This window comes from Squalius cephalus, assembly GCF_949319135.1.
Source record: "Squalius cephalus genome assembly, chromosome: 3".
Classification (NCBI taxonomy): Eukaryota; Metazoa; Chordata; class Actinopteri; order Cypriniformes; family Leuciscidae; genus Squalius; species Squalius cephalus.
Window position 1 is genome coordinate 4,742,708 of NC_137124.1, and position 19,630 is coordinate 4,762,337.

Below are 19,630 nucleotides of genomic sequence, written 5' to 3' on the forward strand. Positions count from 1 at the left end.
AAGGGTTTGATACAGGGGGCATAAATGTACTTTTGGGCCGGAAACGGCTCTTCTCCAAATGTACCTGAGTTCTAACTATAGGCTGAACTGAAAGCAAAGGACTAGTTCCACAGGAAAAAAAGGACTTCAATTTAATTAACCTGAAAAATTTGAAAAGTTCAATTTTTTGTCAAAAAGGGATCAGTATATTTCGAGGGAACAAAAGAAAGACCCTTTGACAGAACGTCAGTCTCTTCGACACTAAGTGGTCTTTTAGACAGGTTTACTACATTGGATACCTCTGTGTCCGCCCCCTTCGTGCTGCAGGATCTGTGTTTCTTACCGCCCCTCCGTGTAGGTCTCCTCTTCTGTTTTGCGACCGAAGTCCCTGTCTCCCCCCTTGAGATAAAAAACGATATGCAGTACCTGTTGATGCATTGTCGCTTCCAGATTCATCGGTAGAAAGACCACTGGAGACGGAGTCAGTCGTTTGGCGTGAAGAACGCATTGTCCGCACATGAACAGGGTGAGACAGCCACTGGTAGACCCAATCATTTTTATAATCCAAGGTGTCTCGGCGGTATTTCCGTATTTTCACATCAGATATTTCCTTTCTGTAGCTATCCAAAAGAGTGGTGCAACGATCATCAATATCTTTTAGTTGCTGAGTGTCAAACTTACTTTTCATTTAATTTTGGACGTCGGTAATTTCCACCCGCACCTTTGAGATTTCTTCATTCGCGTGTTCAATGACCAAAAGCATAAGGTCCAGTGAGCATTTGTTCAAGATATCACACCACTTTTTACAAAATCTCTCGTTGAGTCATCCTATAGTAGGTTCCTTGTTGATTCTAAGTCCCCTTGGAATACGTTTATTCCTCCAATATTGCGAAAGGGTTGAGCCATGAAGCGAATTGCGGATTTCCTTCTTCTTCAGAAATTCCAAACGCTGGGATAAAGACCCAAGGAAGTCAGTAGAAAGTGTTGAATCCGGTGGAAATAGAATCCTTTCAGAATCTAATTCGGAGAAGGCCAGAGTGGAAGCTCTTGTGTCTGTAAGTTTGTCTATATCTTCATAGGACATGGTGATTAACTGTGGAGGAGCAGCGTCAAGCGACACAGAGGTATCCAATGTAGTAAACCTGTCTAAAAGACCACTTAGTGTCGAAGAGACTGACGTTCTGTCAAAGGGTCTTTCTTTTGTTCCCTCGAAATATACTGATCCCTTTTTGACAAAAATTGAACTTTTCAAATTTTTCAGGTTAATTAAATTGAAGTCCTTTTTTTCCTGTGGAACTAGTCCTTTGCTTTCAGTTCAGCCTATAGTTAGAACTCAGGTACATTTGGAGAAGAGCCGTTTCCAGCCCAAAAGTACATTTATGCCCCCTGTATCAAACCCTTCTGTCCAGACTTTTTGCCGGCTGGTTGATCAGGATGTTTTTCACCTATTCACAAGAGATCGACATTTCTTCCCGACCCTTTCGATCAGAGAACGTGAAGCTTTGGGGGCTCTTAGTGAAGATGTTTCAATTGTGATCAAGCCTGCCGACAAAGGTGGTGCTGTTGTAATACAAGACAAAGATTCATATCGTAATGAAATTTTTAATCAACTCAGAGACCAGGAATTCTACTCCTCCCTGACTTGTGATCCCACGAGTCGCTTCTTTAATATGATAAAAAAAACTTTGATTGGTGGTGAATCAGACAATTACATCACTAAGGAGGAATTTGACTTTTTATTACAAACTCATCCAGTACGACCGGTTTTTTACACCTTGCCGAAAATCCACAAAAAATGCGAGGGAACTATTCCAGGCCGTCCAATCGTGGCCGGTTGCCAATCCTTAACTGAGCCTATCTCTCAGTATGTAGACTGGTACATTAAGCCTATTGTCTGGACATTACCCTCATATTTAAGGGACACTACTGATTTTTTGAGTAAACTGATGAATGTCAATGTATCAGATGATGATTTGTTATGCACTATGGATGTAACTAGCCTATATACTAATATTCCACATGATTTAGGTTTATGTGCTTTAGAACACTATTTAAAATCTAGAGATGTCGATAAGCCTCCAACAAAGTTCTTATGGGATTTGGCACATACAGTGCTGACCATGAACTATTTCAAATTTGAAAACGGTTTTTATCATCAAGTGAAAGGTACGGCAATGGGATCTCCATTTGCCCCTAATTATGCAAACTTGTTCATGGGCAAATTTGAAGCAGATTTTGTGTATTCTTCAAGTAACATTTTTCATCACTGTTTGAAATGTTGGTTTCGATATATTGACGATGTGTTTTTCGTTTTTAGTGGAACAGTTGAAGAACTTAATCAATTTCACGAATTCTTAAATTCCAGACTTGACTCCATACGATTTTCATTGGAATACAGTATGTCTTCTATATCGTTTCTTGATGTTAAGGTTTTTAGATCTACTGGACAGACTCTTCAGACGACAGTATATCGTAAATCCACAGATAAGAATAATTTTTTACATTCTAAAAGTTATCACCCTCCATCTATGAAAAAAAGCCTCCCGTATAGTCAGTTTTTGCGTATAAGAAGGATTTGTAGTACTGATGAAGAATTTGAAAACCAGGTGAAAGTAGTATATAACCGGTTCCTTTCAAAAGGTTACGATAATATGAATCTCGACTCGAGTTTGGACAGGGTACGTGGTATTGAACGTGAATCACTTTTTAAGAAAAAAACAGTCATTTCAGATAATCGAGTTGTCTTATCTACGACATTTTCTCCCCTTTCGGGTAAGATCAAATCAATAGTGAATAAACATTGGCATATTTTATCGAGTGACACACAGATCGGCCAGACTTTTCAAAACCCTCCGCTTTTTGCTTTTAAGAGATCACGTAATTTGAGAGATATGCTGGTTAGAGCTGATTCTTACACTTCGCCTACCAATTGGCTTACAGCCCTTGATCCGGGCAATTTCCCTTGTAGGAGTTGCATTAATTGTAATGCGATGATTATGGGTAATTCCTTTTCACATCCACGGACCGGCAAGACATTCTCTGTGAGAGGGAGAATTACTTGCCGTACGTCCTTTGTTGTTTACTTGCTCAAATGCCCATGTGGGCTCTGTTATGTTGGTAAAACAAAAAGAGAGTTAAGAACAAGATTACACGAACACAAAAGTAACATACGCAATCACGATATTAAGTCACCCATGGCGAGACATTTTAATGAGTTTGGACATGATATCTGTACTTTGAAATTTCAAGGCATTGAGTTAGTTAAACCTTTTCAACGGGGTGGAAATAGGGAGCGTTACCTTCTTCAGCGAGAGGCATTTTGGATTTATACACTTCAAACAGTATACCCTAATGGTTTAAATGAAGAATTGCCTTTGAATTGTTTTTTATGAAATCATGTAATTTGTCATTGAAATCATGTAAAAATGTATTTACCATGTATTCTGAAATTAATTTCTTTATACAGTTCAAATTGTATACCCTAATGGTCTAAATGAAGGATTGCCTTTGAATTGTTTATGAAATCATGTATTCGAAATTATTATAATTTTTTTTTTTTTTTTTTTTTTTTTTTTTTTTTTTTGTATTTATCATGCATTCTGAAATTAATTTGTTTATACATTTCAAACAGTATACCCTAATGGTTTAAATGAAGAATTGCCTTTGAATTATTATTTTTTTATGAAATCATGTCATTTGAAATTATTATTATTATTTTTATTTTTTTTATTTTTTTTTTGTATAAATTGTTCAGAAGGGTCACATGGATATTACATATGGTATGTTGTGTTATTCCTGGTGTTTCCACAATGTTGGTAACTTGATGCACCTGAAGGTGCTGATGATTTGCGGAATGAGGTTCACCTGTGAGGTGTTTCTTTTTTAAAAAACAATCTTTTCGGTGTTTCATAGTACACACTGATGATGGCTTAGGCCGAAACGCGTCTGTGAGGACATGGTAATAATAAATGTATGAAAATAGAACCTGAGAGTGCGGTTTTTCATCTTTACTTTTGATAAACGTTTTTTATTACTCGCACCCATAAACTATTTTGAGAGTTGAGCGCGCCTGCTCTTAATAGTTTTAGAGCCTTGGCACTGGCTACACTGCTGGACCCAAGGTTAAAAAATGTGGCATTTGGAAATCCTGCCAAAGCCCAGGACGCTGAACAGCACATCACAGTGGAGTGTGCTTCACTGATGCGTTCAAACACAAATCCTGGTGAGCAGTTTCAGTCTATGTTATGTTATGTAATCTGATTCATGTAATTTATACTTCATATAAATGCCGAAAGTTTAGGATTTGTTACTAATTGCTGTTTTCATTTTCATTCAGAGCCACAAATGTCAACATCAGGCCCATCATCATCATCAACATAGGACAGATTATGGGAACTTTTTGTTAATACCTCAACGATGCGTATTTGCCCAGAACTCATGATCCACTAACTTGCTGGAAAGAGAGAGCAGTAATCTGTCCTCATTTGTATGTCCTTGCTAAAAATATCTTTGCATGCCAGCAACAAGTGTCCCTTGTGAGAGGATTTTTTTCAAAGGCTGGAGAAATTATCTGTAAAAAAAGAAGTAGGCTAAGTCCTTCCACAGCAGAGAAATATTTTTGAATAAAAATCTATAAAAAAGTGAGACATTGTGGCTCAATTTCTTTTATTAATATTCATTTTTCAAGACCAAAATAACATTATGCACAGTGAGGAGCCTACAGGTTACAAGCTTCACATATTAGAAAAATACAATAATAAAAAAACAACACATTTTTTAATGGCTCCTTGGCAAGGTTGTTTCAGATCAACACCTGCAAGTGACCACTAGGTGTCACCGTTGAGACGGGTGTCGGATTGATTCGAAGCCTCGAAACAATATGGCACATTTGATTCAACTGTTTCATTGCTTCATGAAGCCTCGATCTGCCCACCACTACAATATAGACCGAACAGAGAATGAATGTGAGGGATCAACTTATATAGCTAACACAAACGAGGATAATTAATAGAACAGCTGAAACCAATGAACTAATAATGACGGTTACTATGGAGACAGACAAGTGGTGGGAGTCTGATCAAGGAAACATGTCTGAAAGTCCATGAACAAAACTAGCAGAATGGTGGCAGGTCTAAATGATACAATATAAGTAAATAATTACAAATTCAACAGAAACACAAATTACAAATTAATTACAAATAAAACAGAAAAAAAAAAAAACAAGGAAAATACCTATCAATTAGCAGTGAATAATTAAACGAAATAATAGGTTAAAGAATATGGAATATGAAGAACCAGTCAGTAATATCTGTCAGATACTGTATTTCAAGACTCAGGGTGTATCAAACCATCAACCCATCAAATCTGTTTTTCTCATATTTTTCATACATTATTATTATTATTATTATTATTATTATTATTATTATTATTATTATTATTATTATCATCACATAAACATATTGGATAGATGGACAGACAAAATAAAATAAAATAAACCATTCTAACTGTTAACTCAAATGAAATAATAATAATAATAATAATAATATATATATATATATATATATATATATATATATATATATATATATATATATATATATGATCTTCTATAAATTACATTTCTCTCTCTCCTAATGGACTAATAAACAGAAGAAAAAAAAAAAAACTAAACTAAAAACTTTAATATTTGTTTTTGTTTTTAATTAAACAACAATAACAATATTTTTTTTATTTTGATTGACAAATTTTTTTCCAATCAAAATTCCACATGGAAAACAATCAGAAACACAAGAACAAGACTGATCACATAATCTTAAAATAATAAGCACGGTTTCCATCTTTATTTCCATTTTTGATCATCTTCTCTGTGTCTTTGCCAGGATTGAGTGTTGTTTCACAGCATTGTGTGTCTGTGGTGTCGATGGCATCTTTAATTATTTTCACAATCTTCTTAAACTGATCAGCTGCTTTTTTCATCTGAAGAATAAATTTCAGCGTTTCTGATGAGATTTCTTCTTCTTTTCTCTTTCCTGCTGGTTGATTCATTTCAGAGATCTCTTTTGAATCTTGAACAATACAGTAAACTTCAAGACCAAGAAACCCAGCGGCGAGTACGCCAGCGAACGCTGCTGCCATACGGTTAGATTTAGCAGCCGATGCAGCTACACGCGCAGCTTTGACAGCCTTTAGACACGCACGGATTTCTTTGGCATCCTCTGCACACATTTGTCCTGAAATCTTGAATACGTCTGCAGCACCTCTTGCTGATCTCTCATTTTTGTGATTTTTTGATGTCTTCTCCTTCAATTCAATGTCTTCTGTGATGTTTTCAATTTTACGCAGAAGCTTTAACATTGGCTTGATTGTGGTCTGTAAATCATTGATGATCTTCTCAATCTTCTCACGCAGGGTTTTCTGCCTGACCATGTTAGTGATGTTTGATGCTCCACCTGTTACTCCTCCAGCTACTCCAGCAACAGCACCACCAACAGTAAGAGCTAAAGAAGCACCGAATGTGAACGGGGCCAAACACACTCCTGCTATGGCTGCGATTCCTCCAGCGGCTCCAACTGATGATCCGACCAAACTGGCCACTGTAGAGTTCCTGTGCATGGACTCAAGTTCATCAATGGCCTCATCCAGCTCCTTTATTTTATCATCAAGAGTTTGATGATTTCTGTCAAATTCTGACTTTAGTTCCTCAATGCTTCTTTTCAATTCAAGTATCAAGTTTCCTGAAATATATCAAAAGTTTTATCAGGATTAGAATATATGCAATTAGTTTTGAGTGCTTTTTAGTTTTATTGGCCTCAAAAAGATAACACATTCTGTTAACATACATTATATGACTAATTACTATAACTTTTACAAGTGTTTAACCACTAAATGTTTTCCATGATGTAACTTAGAAATATTGCTGTACTTCTAATAATATCAATAAACAGATTCAATCAAATCTTAGAACAAGACAAGCTCACTGTGGAAAAATGTCTTCTTCTGTTTGATTTCCATCACCAGCATTACCCAAGATTATGATAATAAATAATGGGAAATATAAGTCACTCTTAAATGTGTCTATATTTTCAATTGCAATTAATTGCAAACCCTTCAAATTGTGCCAATTGAAATTGCGAATTGAAAATATGCCCAATGGAAACAAAAACTCCTGTATAGCAAAAAAGTTTTTACGCTCGCAAGAGGTGGTTTTTTAAAAAAAAAATTGTATTTTGCTAAACTGCAGTGGAAACAGTTTTTTGGCATTTACAGGTGACCTGGTGTACGTAACAGTCGATCATTCTTTAAAGATGACGCGGTAAGTTTGGACAGAAGATGAGACAGCTCTTATTAAACTATTCATTAACTATTCTTTATTAATGATATATGTAAACCTACTAACATTCGTCACCATGATTTTTGGAATGACTTATCGCGAGGGAAAAAATTACGTTTTAGTCACATAACATCGGTTAATAGAAATGGTGTTTTCACAATAGTTTTTAGCGACATTTATCCAATCCAATCCATTTATCCAATTTAGAAAATATCTCAAAAGTTTTGCATAAATCAGTCACGGAAACGCAGCTTATGTCTAAAGCATGCTTTTCTGAGTCGTGCCTTAACATATCCTATGAAATCCAATCCTAAAAGCGTGTTTAGTTTGTTCCTGAACAGATGACCGTTAATATAGCAACGTTTTATTACGATGGAGTTTGTACGTATCACAGCTGAATTGAAATGGTGAGTGGCGCTAAAAGCTTAATGCTCCATTTTAAAATAACAAACACTGTAAAAAAAAAATCCTTATTTTACAGAAAATAACTGATTTTTTGACGTTCATTTTCTTTAATTTTAAATTGTACTCAAAAGTCTGTAAAATTACAAATAATATATGTAAATTAAAAATTCAGCTGTTATTTTAGGTATTGTGACATTACCATATGACGTTTCCATATTAATACTAAATATTAATATACATTTTTAAGACCATAAATCACTATTCTGTCGCATTAATGTTAAACAATTGTGATATCATGGAAAAAAGTTGAAAAATATATTTTTCTAATAGATATGCACTGTTAAACATTTAGTGTAAAATTACAGTATATTCCAGGTTAATAATTGCATTACGTTCACAGTAATTTCACAGTATGACTTCTCTTGAATCTAACAGCACTAAAGAAGTGGTTTTACTGTGAGTTTACATTATTGGGAAAAACTATTTACAGTAAACAAACATCATGCTGTATTTCTACAGTGCGACATGAATAGATTGTGCTGTGGATTGTTGGTTTTATCTTGAACTTATGTTTGGTTCACTTTTAGCAGATTGTGTTGTTGGTTTATTTTGTAATGTTGATTTATGTTGTATAAGTGTTTTTATTATTTGTTGAGTGTCATTTAATATTCAACAATATTATTGATCTGCCTGCATTGACACTATTATATGAGAACTGAACTGAGCTGGACGATGACATCACGGTTTTCTCCAGAACGGCTGTGTATATACATGAACTAAATTAATAACTTTTTTTACAGAACTTACTTAGGCTGGACTGTGACACTATTTTCTTCTGGAAACAAACTTTGTTGCATCATTTTCCTGTTATCTCAGTAAAGCTGCTTTGAAACAATCTGTATTATAAAAAAGCGCTATACTGTATAAATAAAGACTTGACTTGATTTACAGTGTGGGTTTTGACTTGGTCTGTACCAAATTTCGATACCTAAGGGGTTAATCTCATCAACGTCAGTGAGCCGATAAGCATGCAGCAATGATTGGCTGTGGCATCAAGGAGAAACACTAGTTTACACCGGTTACGCTCAGAGACGCGGCTCACACGTGAGGCTGTTGTGTGCCCACGTCCCAAGTTACCCCCATAGATGGAAAAGATGTGGAGAAGAACAAAAGTGTGGCTCCATTTCACCAGGCTCGATGCCAACAGCACGAGATGCAATATTTGCGACAAGATAATTGCTAATTCAAGACCGCCAACATGACAAATCTGATGAAGGAATAACGGAATAACTTAAACTTAAGAGCAGAAAGTTCCTCCATCTTCAACTGCAAGCAGAACTGGAGATCGTCAAATGAACCGAAACTCAGTCTATAGACTACTCGCCTCACAAAAAATGATAAATAGGAATATGAAAAGCTTGAAATGTCTACTTTTAAACAAACCAGTTCAAATCGAAAACAAATTCTCTCTGATTATGGAATCCAAATAAAAGGTGCATTTCTCTCTATAAATGAAGAGTCAGCATCATCAACTTCATCTTCGCAGCCAACACTGACTCAGAAAACACTAGTTTATTAAAAGACAACTAAAATGTCTCCTTGCTATTTTTTCCCGACACATTCATAATCATTAGGCTACTTTTGCCAGTGCTTTGAGGCAAGCTTTATGTGGCTTATATTCTGCCTCCCAGTGGCCTATATGAGTCTTTGAGCCTGTAAAAAAAAGTCAACAAACTGAAAAAAAAAAAAAAATTGTCATGTAAACTTGTTAAAACAGATTGCATAAAATTGATATCAACATTCTTTTGAACGATACCCAGCCCAAATTACCATTGATTTTAAGGTATGTTTTTTTCTCAAAATTGACAAAATTCATTTTTTGTCAGATTCCAACAAATCATAAATCATTTTGAAGAAAAAAATTAAGCTCAGAAGAGAGAATCGCGATGCATTAAGGCATTTTAGCACTGAATTTTATGGATCAATCGATATTATATACACATATATACACTAAATTTAATATTAATTGCCCTTTAAACATGATTGTTTTCAAATAAATTTAGTACAAACACAAATTGTCATTTTCTGAGGGTAGTTTGATGTTTAAAGCTGCTAACATAAAACTGATGTTGATCAAATTCATCATGAAATGTACTTACTGAATGAAGGAGGTTGTCTGATGCTCCTATTTGAGGATACACTGTCAGCACTGTAACCACTGTCAGCACTGGCATCACTGTCAGCACTGGCATCACTGTCAGCACTGGCATCACTGTTAGCACTGGCATCACTGTCAGCATCACTGTCAGCACTGGCATCACTGTCAGCATCACTGTCAGCACTGGCATCAGGGAGTTGGTCACATTGATGCATCTTTAGGGGGGAAAAAATACATACTCTTAATATGCATCTATGAAATTCACATATACAATATTGTTAAATGAGCCCCTTTAGTGTTCAGCATATAGTCTTTATGAATCTTAATTCTGTGGTAACTTGTTATTGAATTTCTGAGCATGACACTACTGTTTTTTTCCTTGCACTGTAAAAGTGTTACTTGAGGCTCACTTAGTGAAAGCATTCACTCATGTACCAAATCTTCAGACCAAGTCTGCAAAACTACAAGCACATTACAAGCACATTATACGCTTTACTCTCAGTTTGCAATTGCACTTTTTGCAAAATGCTCTAAAATATTTTTTTTGGCTTGTATTTTTGCTTCGACTTCTCTGTAGCCGTTTTGTGATGTTCAGAGTTTATATATATTTATTACATGGCTTGGTTAAATTCCAATGTAGAATGCAGTCTGTTATTTCTTGATAACAGACCGCTGCGAAGTATAACAGACCGTTGCCATGAAAAACAGAGCGTTGCTATGGATGCAACCATAGAGACGGAACGGACTATTTTCTTTAGCGGAAGCAATACAATTGTTTTTAAAGCAATAAACTCCTTTTTAAATCAATATTTTGTGTCAAAATAGGTAGCCATGTAATAAGCTGGATAATGTGTAAGGGAGGCGGTTGTTATAGCGAATAACAAGCCCTTCAGGCTGATTCAAGTTCAGCCTGTCTGGGTTGTTATTCACTAGAACAACCGCCTCCCTTACACATACACACACATATATATATATATGATTTTTGTGTTTGTGTGTGACTCTAAAGGATGCTGTTGTTATTTTTATTTTATTTTGTGCATGACATGTTTAAATATCCATCATTATAACGGAGTGTTGTTGGAACTCTTGCTGTAGTTTCACAGTGGTGGTAAAGTCAAATTTAAGTCTGTTAATAATGTAACACTTTTGATAAGGGATTAAACATTGAGATGAGGCGTGATAATGCTATCATCTCTTCCTCTTCACTATTATTTACAAGATAAACATGAATGAACATAAGGTATGTTGAAAGATTCAGAACAGCTTGTAAACAATGTCACGTAGCATTACATTCACTTTATTGAAGTCGTATGGATTACTTTTATGATGATGGATGTGCTTTTTGGGGCTTCAAAATCTAGGGTACCATTCATTCATTATAAAGCTTGGAAGAGCAGGATATTATTTTAATATAACTCTGATTGTGTTTGGCTGAAAAGAAAGTCATATAGGCTACACATAGGATGGCTTGAGGGTGAGAAAATCATGGGCCAATTTTCATTTTTGGGTGAACTAACCCTTTAAGATGTGTTTTACTCTTACATTTTAGGGTTATATTCTCATCTGTAAACGTTTTAATTTTATATATAGTATTTAAAATAGTATTTCCATTTGTCACAAAGGCAAAAAAAAAAAAAAAAAAAAAAAAAAAGATCATCTAATAATTTGGTATATGGTGCCATACTTGTTACAGAACTTACAATTTATTACAAATTCTATAAAAAAAAAAATCTAATCAAATCATCATACATCAAATGTATTAATTTTATTTTGCAGGTTAATAGTTTTACGTCTTCAAATAAGGTTCATGATTTCACAAGTTCACACAAATGATCAGAGAATAAATAGTTATGCGTATTTGGCGTGCTGTCCGGGGGGAAATTGGGCCTGAACCCAGAGTACTCCCCCCGTATCTCTTGTTTAGGAAGATAACCAGGCAAGTGTGAGGAGATGGGGTGGTAGAGGGATGCTGAAAACTGTTGAGGAATGTGGGTGAGTCGACTGTGTGTATTTAAAGGCCTTTAACCCTCTGGGGTCGCCGGCGATACCAGCTCGCTTTTTTTCTAATGAGTTCAAAAGAAATTCATTTTTCTCTGTTGACTTTGATATTACAAACAAGTTTCATACATCAATCGATTCTGTTAAATGTGTATTATTTTTGTGTATACTCACAATAAAAACAAAGTGTTGTGCTTTTTGCCAAATAAAGAAAAACAAACATGATGTGAGTTCTGCCTTTTCTCTGTCAGTGAAGACCATTCTGAAACGCGTCCGAAAATGAACAATAACTCAGCGAATACTCAGTCAAACAGGCATACAGACACACAGGCATGAAGCTTGAATTCTCTTCTTTTAAATGAAGTAATTTATATAAAAAACAAATATTCTCATCTTGTGAAATCTGTATTAAAAGAGAGCGATTCCAGTCGAGCTCATTAGAGCTCATTCAAATGTAATATGACCCCGCCCCGGAGAGCGCGCATTATTCAAACGCAAATTCTGAGAACCATTTCAGACCTGTGAAACGCCCACATCAGCTGTAAACACAGCGCGCCGCGAGTGAGGCATAATATAGCCTACCTAATAATCATGGAGAAAAGTTTCCTCAGAACAGTGCTGATATGAGGAGCAATAGATCCCGCTGAGGAGTGAGGTAGGCTAAGTTATCTTTTCTCAAGTGTTAATGTGGAATAACGTTAGTGTAGGCCTATGTAAACCGCAAAAAAATGAATCGCGTTTCTGTGAGATGAATGAAGGGTACATATTTGTAAAGACTGTTTAGCCTAAATATGAATCGCGTGTCTGTGTGTGAAAGAATAAACCGCTTTAATCATGCTGATTGAGTGGACCTGTTGATTACTGATTGCTGACAGCTGGTTGGAATGACTTGATTGTTTGATCATTAGAACGTGTTCCTCCCGAACCTTGTTAATAAAACATCAAGTTTTAACTCACAGGGTTTTCTTCCATCTTGTTTCCTCCTCACAGAAGACCTCCACAACTCTTCAGTTACCTGCTAAACACAAAATAATTCATTACAAATAAATACTCATTAATAAAAATATAAACAAATTATTTCAATATTTGTATGTAAACAATTGGATATAATATAATTGCATATACACTGTAAAAAGAGCACACAGAGTGTGTTGATGGTATTGTAGATTTTTAACACAATGTGTGTTAAAATGTATAACTGGATAGAATAGCACTGTGTGGAGGGCAGTTTGTGTTTATGAATAAAAATGATATTTTAAATGGTATCCCATGAAAAACATAAGAAACCAAAGCACACCTGATGCACATTTATTTGTTCTTCATTTTCTAGAACTAGAGTTTAAGAACCTTGCTGTATTTTTGTGTAATTAATTAAGAGAAAGTACACCGCCATCTTACAGTGACTTGAACGCAGTGCCGTCGTAAATACGAACTTCCCAGGAGGACTGAACGCACCATGCACTACTACATCACATGTGACACGAAACACACGTGACGTGAATTTTACCTGCGGTTTATTTTTTTCCGGGTTCAATACGACCTTTTATTCAGTGTCCATTTATATTTTCATTTGTTTCTTGAAAAGTTGCGTTATTAAAGGGACAAAAATAACCCCATAGTTTCGCATGGCCATAAAGACACACTTTAGCAGACCAATCGCACTGTGGAAACGGCTCAGTCAGTAATATCTTAACAGATTGTAATTAACAATCACCGAAACTAAACAAGTTTCAAACCAAATCAAAGTCTGGACTTTCTAATGATAAAAAGTATGTTTCTACTCCAAAGAGTTGTTGAGCGCTCGACTCATGTTCATTTATGTTTCTTTTTATGCTATAACTTACAGTCTGATCGGTAGAGATCTGGATTCAGCAATTAAACAGGAAGCTACAGCGATCAGTCACGCGCCACATTAAATCACACCAAAACAACATTTATTGTTTGAATTCCATGATAAAAATGGCATCGTTTGTGACTGATTTTAGAAAGTAGGCTATAACATAAGACAAAACAGGCACACGCAAAAAAAAAAAAAAAAAAAAAAAAATGCAGGCCTATTGTCCAGTTTCTTTACAAAGGGCTAATTTTGAGTAAAAATTATATATTGCCTACTGTAGACTCTAATCACAGCCTAATCACGAGCTCACGCTTATTTCTATAACAAACAAAGTATAACATGTAGCCTACTTGGTTTCGGTTTCGTTTTGGTCAGTTTTTAAGTGCGTCATTACTTAATCCTCGCAAATTCAATCTCAAATACACAGTTATTGCAAACTGTACACTAGTAACTCATTACACTAGACTAACCTGGTTGCAGTCTTGATCGAAGCTCTTCTGTATTTTGCGTCCTTATGAAAAATGAAACAGACGAAGCTCGAGCTTGAAGTCCACGAGTTGAAACGGAGAAACTCTCGAGTTCTAAAGCTCGACGATAGAAACTAAATTATACTTAACATACGGAAGTAATATATTCTATTTAGTTTTAAACCATTTTCGTAACATAAATAAAAGACAAACAAGGTCTAAATCGTTGAAAATCAGCCAAAATGAGCAACAGAAAACTTTCAATGCGCCGCCCTTCTTCTTCTTCTTTCTTCTCTGAGTCCCGCCTCAAAAGAGGAAGAACAGATCAAACAGCCGGAAGAACAAAATACACATGCAAATGATGTTTCAAGATGTAGCCTATAGCCTATCCCTTTTCCGCACACGAAAAACAACATTAAAGAGACAGTTCATGTTTAAAACCAGACTCAAAATGAGTGAACATACTTATTATTATTGCAGGTTCACTGAACGAAGGACACTGATGTTACTGATTACAATAAAACATCAATACAAACCCATAGTCTAAAATAAACTAGATTTCACAACAATTTAAAAAAAAAAAAAAAAGGGGGGGGGGGGGGGGGGACGCTCTCTAAAACAGTAAACTTGAAACATTTGCATAAAGGCCTAAAACTATTTAGTAGGGATGGAGAACTGAAGCCTCTTTAATCTTTGAAGCTTTTCTCTGATTGTTTCAGGAAAAGTTTGGAAGCCTCAGATTGTGAGAGTGAAAACACTGCCATCCTGATGAAGGGAACATTGACTGCAGTCATACACCAGAATGCACTGCTGGACACTGATGTGGTTATTCCCAGAGACATCTTTATAATGTCTATCCAACAAACTCTACTTTTGTTGATCTTTCGAACATTATGTGCATTTTGCAAAGTTGAGGTATAAACTTTGTTCATCTATTCTACTATTAAAATCAGGTTAAATCTCTTTGGGAGAACTTGAGTTGTTATCTTTCTCCTTTTATCAGATAGATCAACATTCTAATGAATAAATTCATTTATATTCATATAGCATCAGAATCAGAAATACTTTATTGATCCCCGAGGGGAAATTCTTTGTCACAATTGCCCATCTGTCAAAGCATAAGGAAAAGAAATAGTAATAAAAAGTAGATCAATAAAGAGTATATAATATAAAAGTATAAATATAAAATATAAAGAAAAAAATAAAGAAAAATATAAGGAATGTGGGTATGTTCAATATTTACATTATAATAAAATTGTTATGGTGAACATTTACATTATTTAGAATTATAATTATAATGGTGAACCAAAAAGTACTAGAGGAATAAATAGCAGCAAAGAATATTGCACATTAATTATTAAAAAGATAATGTTGCACAGAAACAGAGATATTGTCAGTTTAAAAACTAAGTGTCCGTGTATCAGGCACTTAGATTGAGGAGTTATAAAGCTTGATGGCCACATGCAGAAATGACTTCCTGTTACACTCTGTGGTGCATTTCGGAAGAATAAGTCTTGCACAGAAAGAGCTCCTGTGTTTGAGCAGCACATCATGGAGTGGGTGGGAGACATTGTCCAAGATGACATGTAGTTTGGACAACATCCTCCCCTCTGACACCACCGACAGAGAGTCGAGCTCAACCACCACAACGTTGCTAGCCATACGGATCAGTTTGTTGAGTCTGTTAGCGTCTGCTACCCTCAGCCGGCTGCCCCAGCATGCAACAGCAAACAGGATAGCACTGGCCACCACAGACTCATGAAACATCCTCAGCATCGCCCTGCAAATGTTGAAGGACCTCAGCCTCCTCAGAAAACAGAGACTCTTCCTTTAGAGGGCTTGAGTGTTCAGTCCAGTTTATTGTCAATAGAGCATTGATTATAGAGCATTGATTGCCCTACAAATAATTATTATAAGTTGATAACAAACTATAGGCTATATCTTATTAATTAGCCTACTACATTGCATGAACAATAGCGCTATGCCGTTATCCAGAGAGGCAATCTCTATCTAGGCAGACTTTTTCCTGCTAAATATCTTATTGAGATTGAGTGTAATTGAGTGTATAGCCCACAGTTAAACTTATGATCTCCGGTGTTGTTTTGAGTGTTTTAGACTGAATGAAACGCAACTATAATGAATAAACATTTATTTGACTTGACTGAAGCGTGCCGCGCTATTAGTCATGTGAACGGTATGGATGGGAAAGTCAATGGGAAATTACACGGAAAAAAACAGACAAAAAGAGAGAAGTTTTTAAACTCAACTAACTCCGTCAGTGATGGATATCCTAATAGTTAGGCTATTGCAACTGCTGCATATCTATCATGTTACAGTGTGTGTAATCTTATGGATTACATTATAATGGATGATATTACCACTAATTTGGGCAGTGTCATTGGAGATAAAATAGGCTACAAAATTCATATCCAGTATTGCAAATCTTTGAAGCTGCCAGGAGAAAAACATATTATGGGCCATAATGTAAAAGCTTTAATGTTTAAATTAATCCACTATTATTATGGAATATGTCATACAGATTTTATAAAATAATATAATTTGTGGATAATGTAATAGGTAATCATGCCCGTGCGTGTTTAAACTTTCATGACGTAATCGAAACAGCGCATGCATGTTGTTAAAACGCCAACTACGTATATCAATGACGTCATCGCACTACACACTTTAGTCTCAACAGACCAATCAAATATCTCTGTGGAAACAGGTCAGTAATATCTGGGCCACTAACAGATTGTAATGTTAACACCGAAAACAAACACGTTTCAAACAAAGTCAAAGTCTAATGATAAGTAGCCTAGTGTGTTTCTATCCCTAAGAGTTGTTGAGTCTCGACTCTTTTTATGCGAGAATTTGGTAGCTCATGTCTGATCGGTGCATTCAGCAATAAACAGGAAGATCTGCTCTGTCACGCGCCACATTAAATCACATCAAAACACCATTTATGGTTTGAGTTTCATGATAAAAATGGCATTGTCTGTGTCTGTTTTTAGAAAGTATAATATAACACAAAACAGGCACACGCAAAAAAAAAAAGGAAAAAAAAGGGGGGAAAAAGCCAATTGTCAAGTTTCTCTAAAGGGCTCATTTTGAGTAAAAATTATACTTAGTCTAATCATATAGCCTAATCACGAGCTAACGCTTATTTCTATTACAAAAAAAGTATTATAAATATCAAGAGTAGCCAACGTACTTGGTTTCGGTTTCGTTTTGGTCAGGTTTATGGTGCGTCATTACTTAATTCAATCTCAAATACACAGTTATTGCAAACTGTACACTAGTAACTCATCACACTGACTAGACCAACCTGACCAAACTCTTGAGTTTTAAAGCGCGACGATATAACTGCTAATTGCAGCTGTTTTGTCAATTCTACCACTTAACTCCTTATTAAACCTATGATTTAAATAATGTTGTTTTTGTGATCAGTACTATGTAGGGTATTATGTAATACCTAAATGTTTGTGCTGCTGTGCTGTGTTTCGGTGCTGTACATCATTTTTGTTGTGGAGATTTTTTGTTGTTGTTGTTGTTGTATCAAATGATGATGTTGTTACTGTTTTTTTTTTTTTATTGTGGCTTGTTATCTGTCTAATCCTGCTATCTGACCCTATCTTGACTAGGTCTCACTTGTAAAAGAGGTTTTAACCTCAATGTGACTTTCCTAGTTAAATAAAGGTTTTAAACATTTTTTTTTAAAAACAAACAAAAAATAAATTATACTTAACACAAACATACGAAACTAGCATATTCTATTTAGTTTTAAACTATTTTCGTAATAAAAATAAAAGGCAAACAAGGTCTAAATCGTTGAAAATCAACCAAAATGAACAACAGCAAACTTCCAATGCACCACCCTTCTTCTTCTTCTTCTTTCTCTGAGTCCCGCCTCAAAAGAGGAAGAACAGATCAAACAGCCGGAAGAACAAAATACACATGAAAATGATGTTTCAAGATGTATATTGACTAGTTTAGTTTAGTTTAATTGCCGATTTATTCCACACACGAAAAATGACATTACAGATAGACAGTTCTGTTCCTGTACAAATGTGGGCAAATGCGAGGCAAATGTTGAATCACAATAATTAGGAACCACAGTTTCCACAAATCCCTTCACTCGATTTGGATGTTCTCTTTTATTCATTATTGACACATTTTTAGATGGAACTTTAATGATTTTGAGGCCAAAAATTACACACACACTTTTCTTCAGTGTCTGTTTCATCAGTTGATATTCTCCATTTTGAGTTATTGAATAAACACATGATTCTGTAGTGTTTACTGTAAACTTTTTGTAATGTAATGATTAAAAACAAAACAATATCATTTCATCATCTGAATGTAGTCAGAACTACTGAATCCCTCAGAACTCATGCATTATTTTGTTCTTGTAATTATACTATTCTGGGTTGAGTTTCCCGAAAGCATTGTTAGCAACTGTTCGCAAGTTCTGTTGTTATCAGCAGTTCAACGAGTCGGTGTTTCCCGAAAACACAGTTCTAACGAACATTCGCAATCAGCATCACAAAGTTGTGTGTTTGGAGCGTCAGATCTCGACCTGTAGTTAGAAGCAGAGTTTCCTGTTTGCATGACATGTGTACTCAATAAATCCTTATCTTGAGCCAGATAATCAAGCTGACATTGAGTTCAATCTGTATCTTTTATTTAGAATACATACAAATGTTATTTACATCTTTTAGTTTGTCAAGAGATTTAAAGGGGTCGTATGATGCGATTCATGTTTTCCTTTTTCTTTATTGTGTTATGTAACACTGCTAACACATATAACAGCTGTTCGTGCAAGTATAAGATCTGCAGAGTTACAAAGCTCAAAGTGTCAAACCTAAAGAGATATTCTTTATAAAAGTTAAGGCTCAGCCACGTCTTCCTAAAACGCTCCGTTCAAACACACCCATGCACAGTGTGTGTGTGCAGAGTTTCACAACACCGCCCAAATGTTTACGCAAAGACAGAAGGCGTAACTTGTATTCTCGCTCTATTATTGTTGCTGCCGGCGCCGCCATGTCGTGGAGACGCTATGTTTTTCGTTGTGGAAGGGAAATAGGCTAAATTTGGTGGTTAAAAGTACTATTTCAGCAACGAGAACATTTCTGAGCCAAATGAGGTTAAAGATGTGTTCTGGTGACTGGCGTGTTTATTAAACCAATCAGATAAGAGTAATCGAGTGTCAGCAAGAAGCTCATTTGATTGGCTACATGAAGAAGAAGGACCCGCCCTCCTCGTGTGAGAGAATCATGCCAAAACTGGAAGCGCAGCTAAAAGAAAGACGCAACTGTACAAATAACAGTAAAATGCTGCAAATATTTTTTTCTTACACTTAAAAGGCTATTTACACCTTTACAAATCTTCTCTTTCGAATGCAAATTTAATTTACGCTTGCAATCTTATGTACAATTTCACGAATCTTACCCTGCGCA

General features: G+C 35.5%; 2 protein-coding genes across 4 annotated transcripts in view; both read right to left on the reverse strand.

Moving 5' to 3' along the window:
* LOC307156318 (serine/threonine-protein kinase Nek4-like) overlaps window positions 1-19,630 on the reverse strand; it is a gene marked incomplete at its 3' end in the record, with an annotated part of 945,281 nt that overhangs the window by 543,481 nt on the left and 382,170 nt on the right. The gene's annotated exons all lie outside the window — the stretch shown is intronic.
* Window positions 5,680-14,486, reverse strand: LOC307155330 (uncharacterized protein). 3 transcript variants are annotated; one of them, XM_079865928.1, is made up of 4 exons: window positions 14,178-14,475; window positions 12,828-12,888; window positions 9,874-10,087; window positions 5,680-6,713 (listed from the first exon to the last, which is right to left on the reverse strand). In XM_079865928.1, exons 2-4 carry the CDS (start codon window positions 12,840-12,842, stop codon window positions 5,782-5,784), a joined length of 1,161 nt encoding a protein of 386 aa, XP_079722054.1. In that variant the 5' UTR covers window positions 12,843-12,888; window positions 14,178-14,475; the 3' UTR covers window positions 5,680-5,781. The 3 variants fall into 3 exon arrangements, with proteins under 3 accessions (XP_079722054.1, XP_079722055.1, XP_079722056.1); XM_079865929.1 differs by having other exon boundaries at window positions 5,714-6,713; window positions 12,828-12,885; window positions 14,178-14,486; XM_079865930.1 differs by having other exon boundaries at window positions 5,714-6,713; window positions 12,828-12,875; window positions 14,178-14,454.

What these genes read in the sequence shown, in the direction of transcription:
- LOC307155330 (XM_079865928.1), bottom strand. An exon ending in CAGACAACCTCCTTCATTCA is followed by an intron (nt 6,714 to 9,873) that starts GTAAGTACATTT and finishes GATATATTTCAG; the next exon opens with GAAACTTGATACTTGAATTG.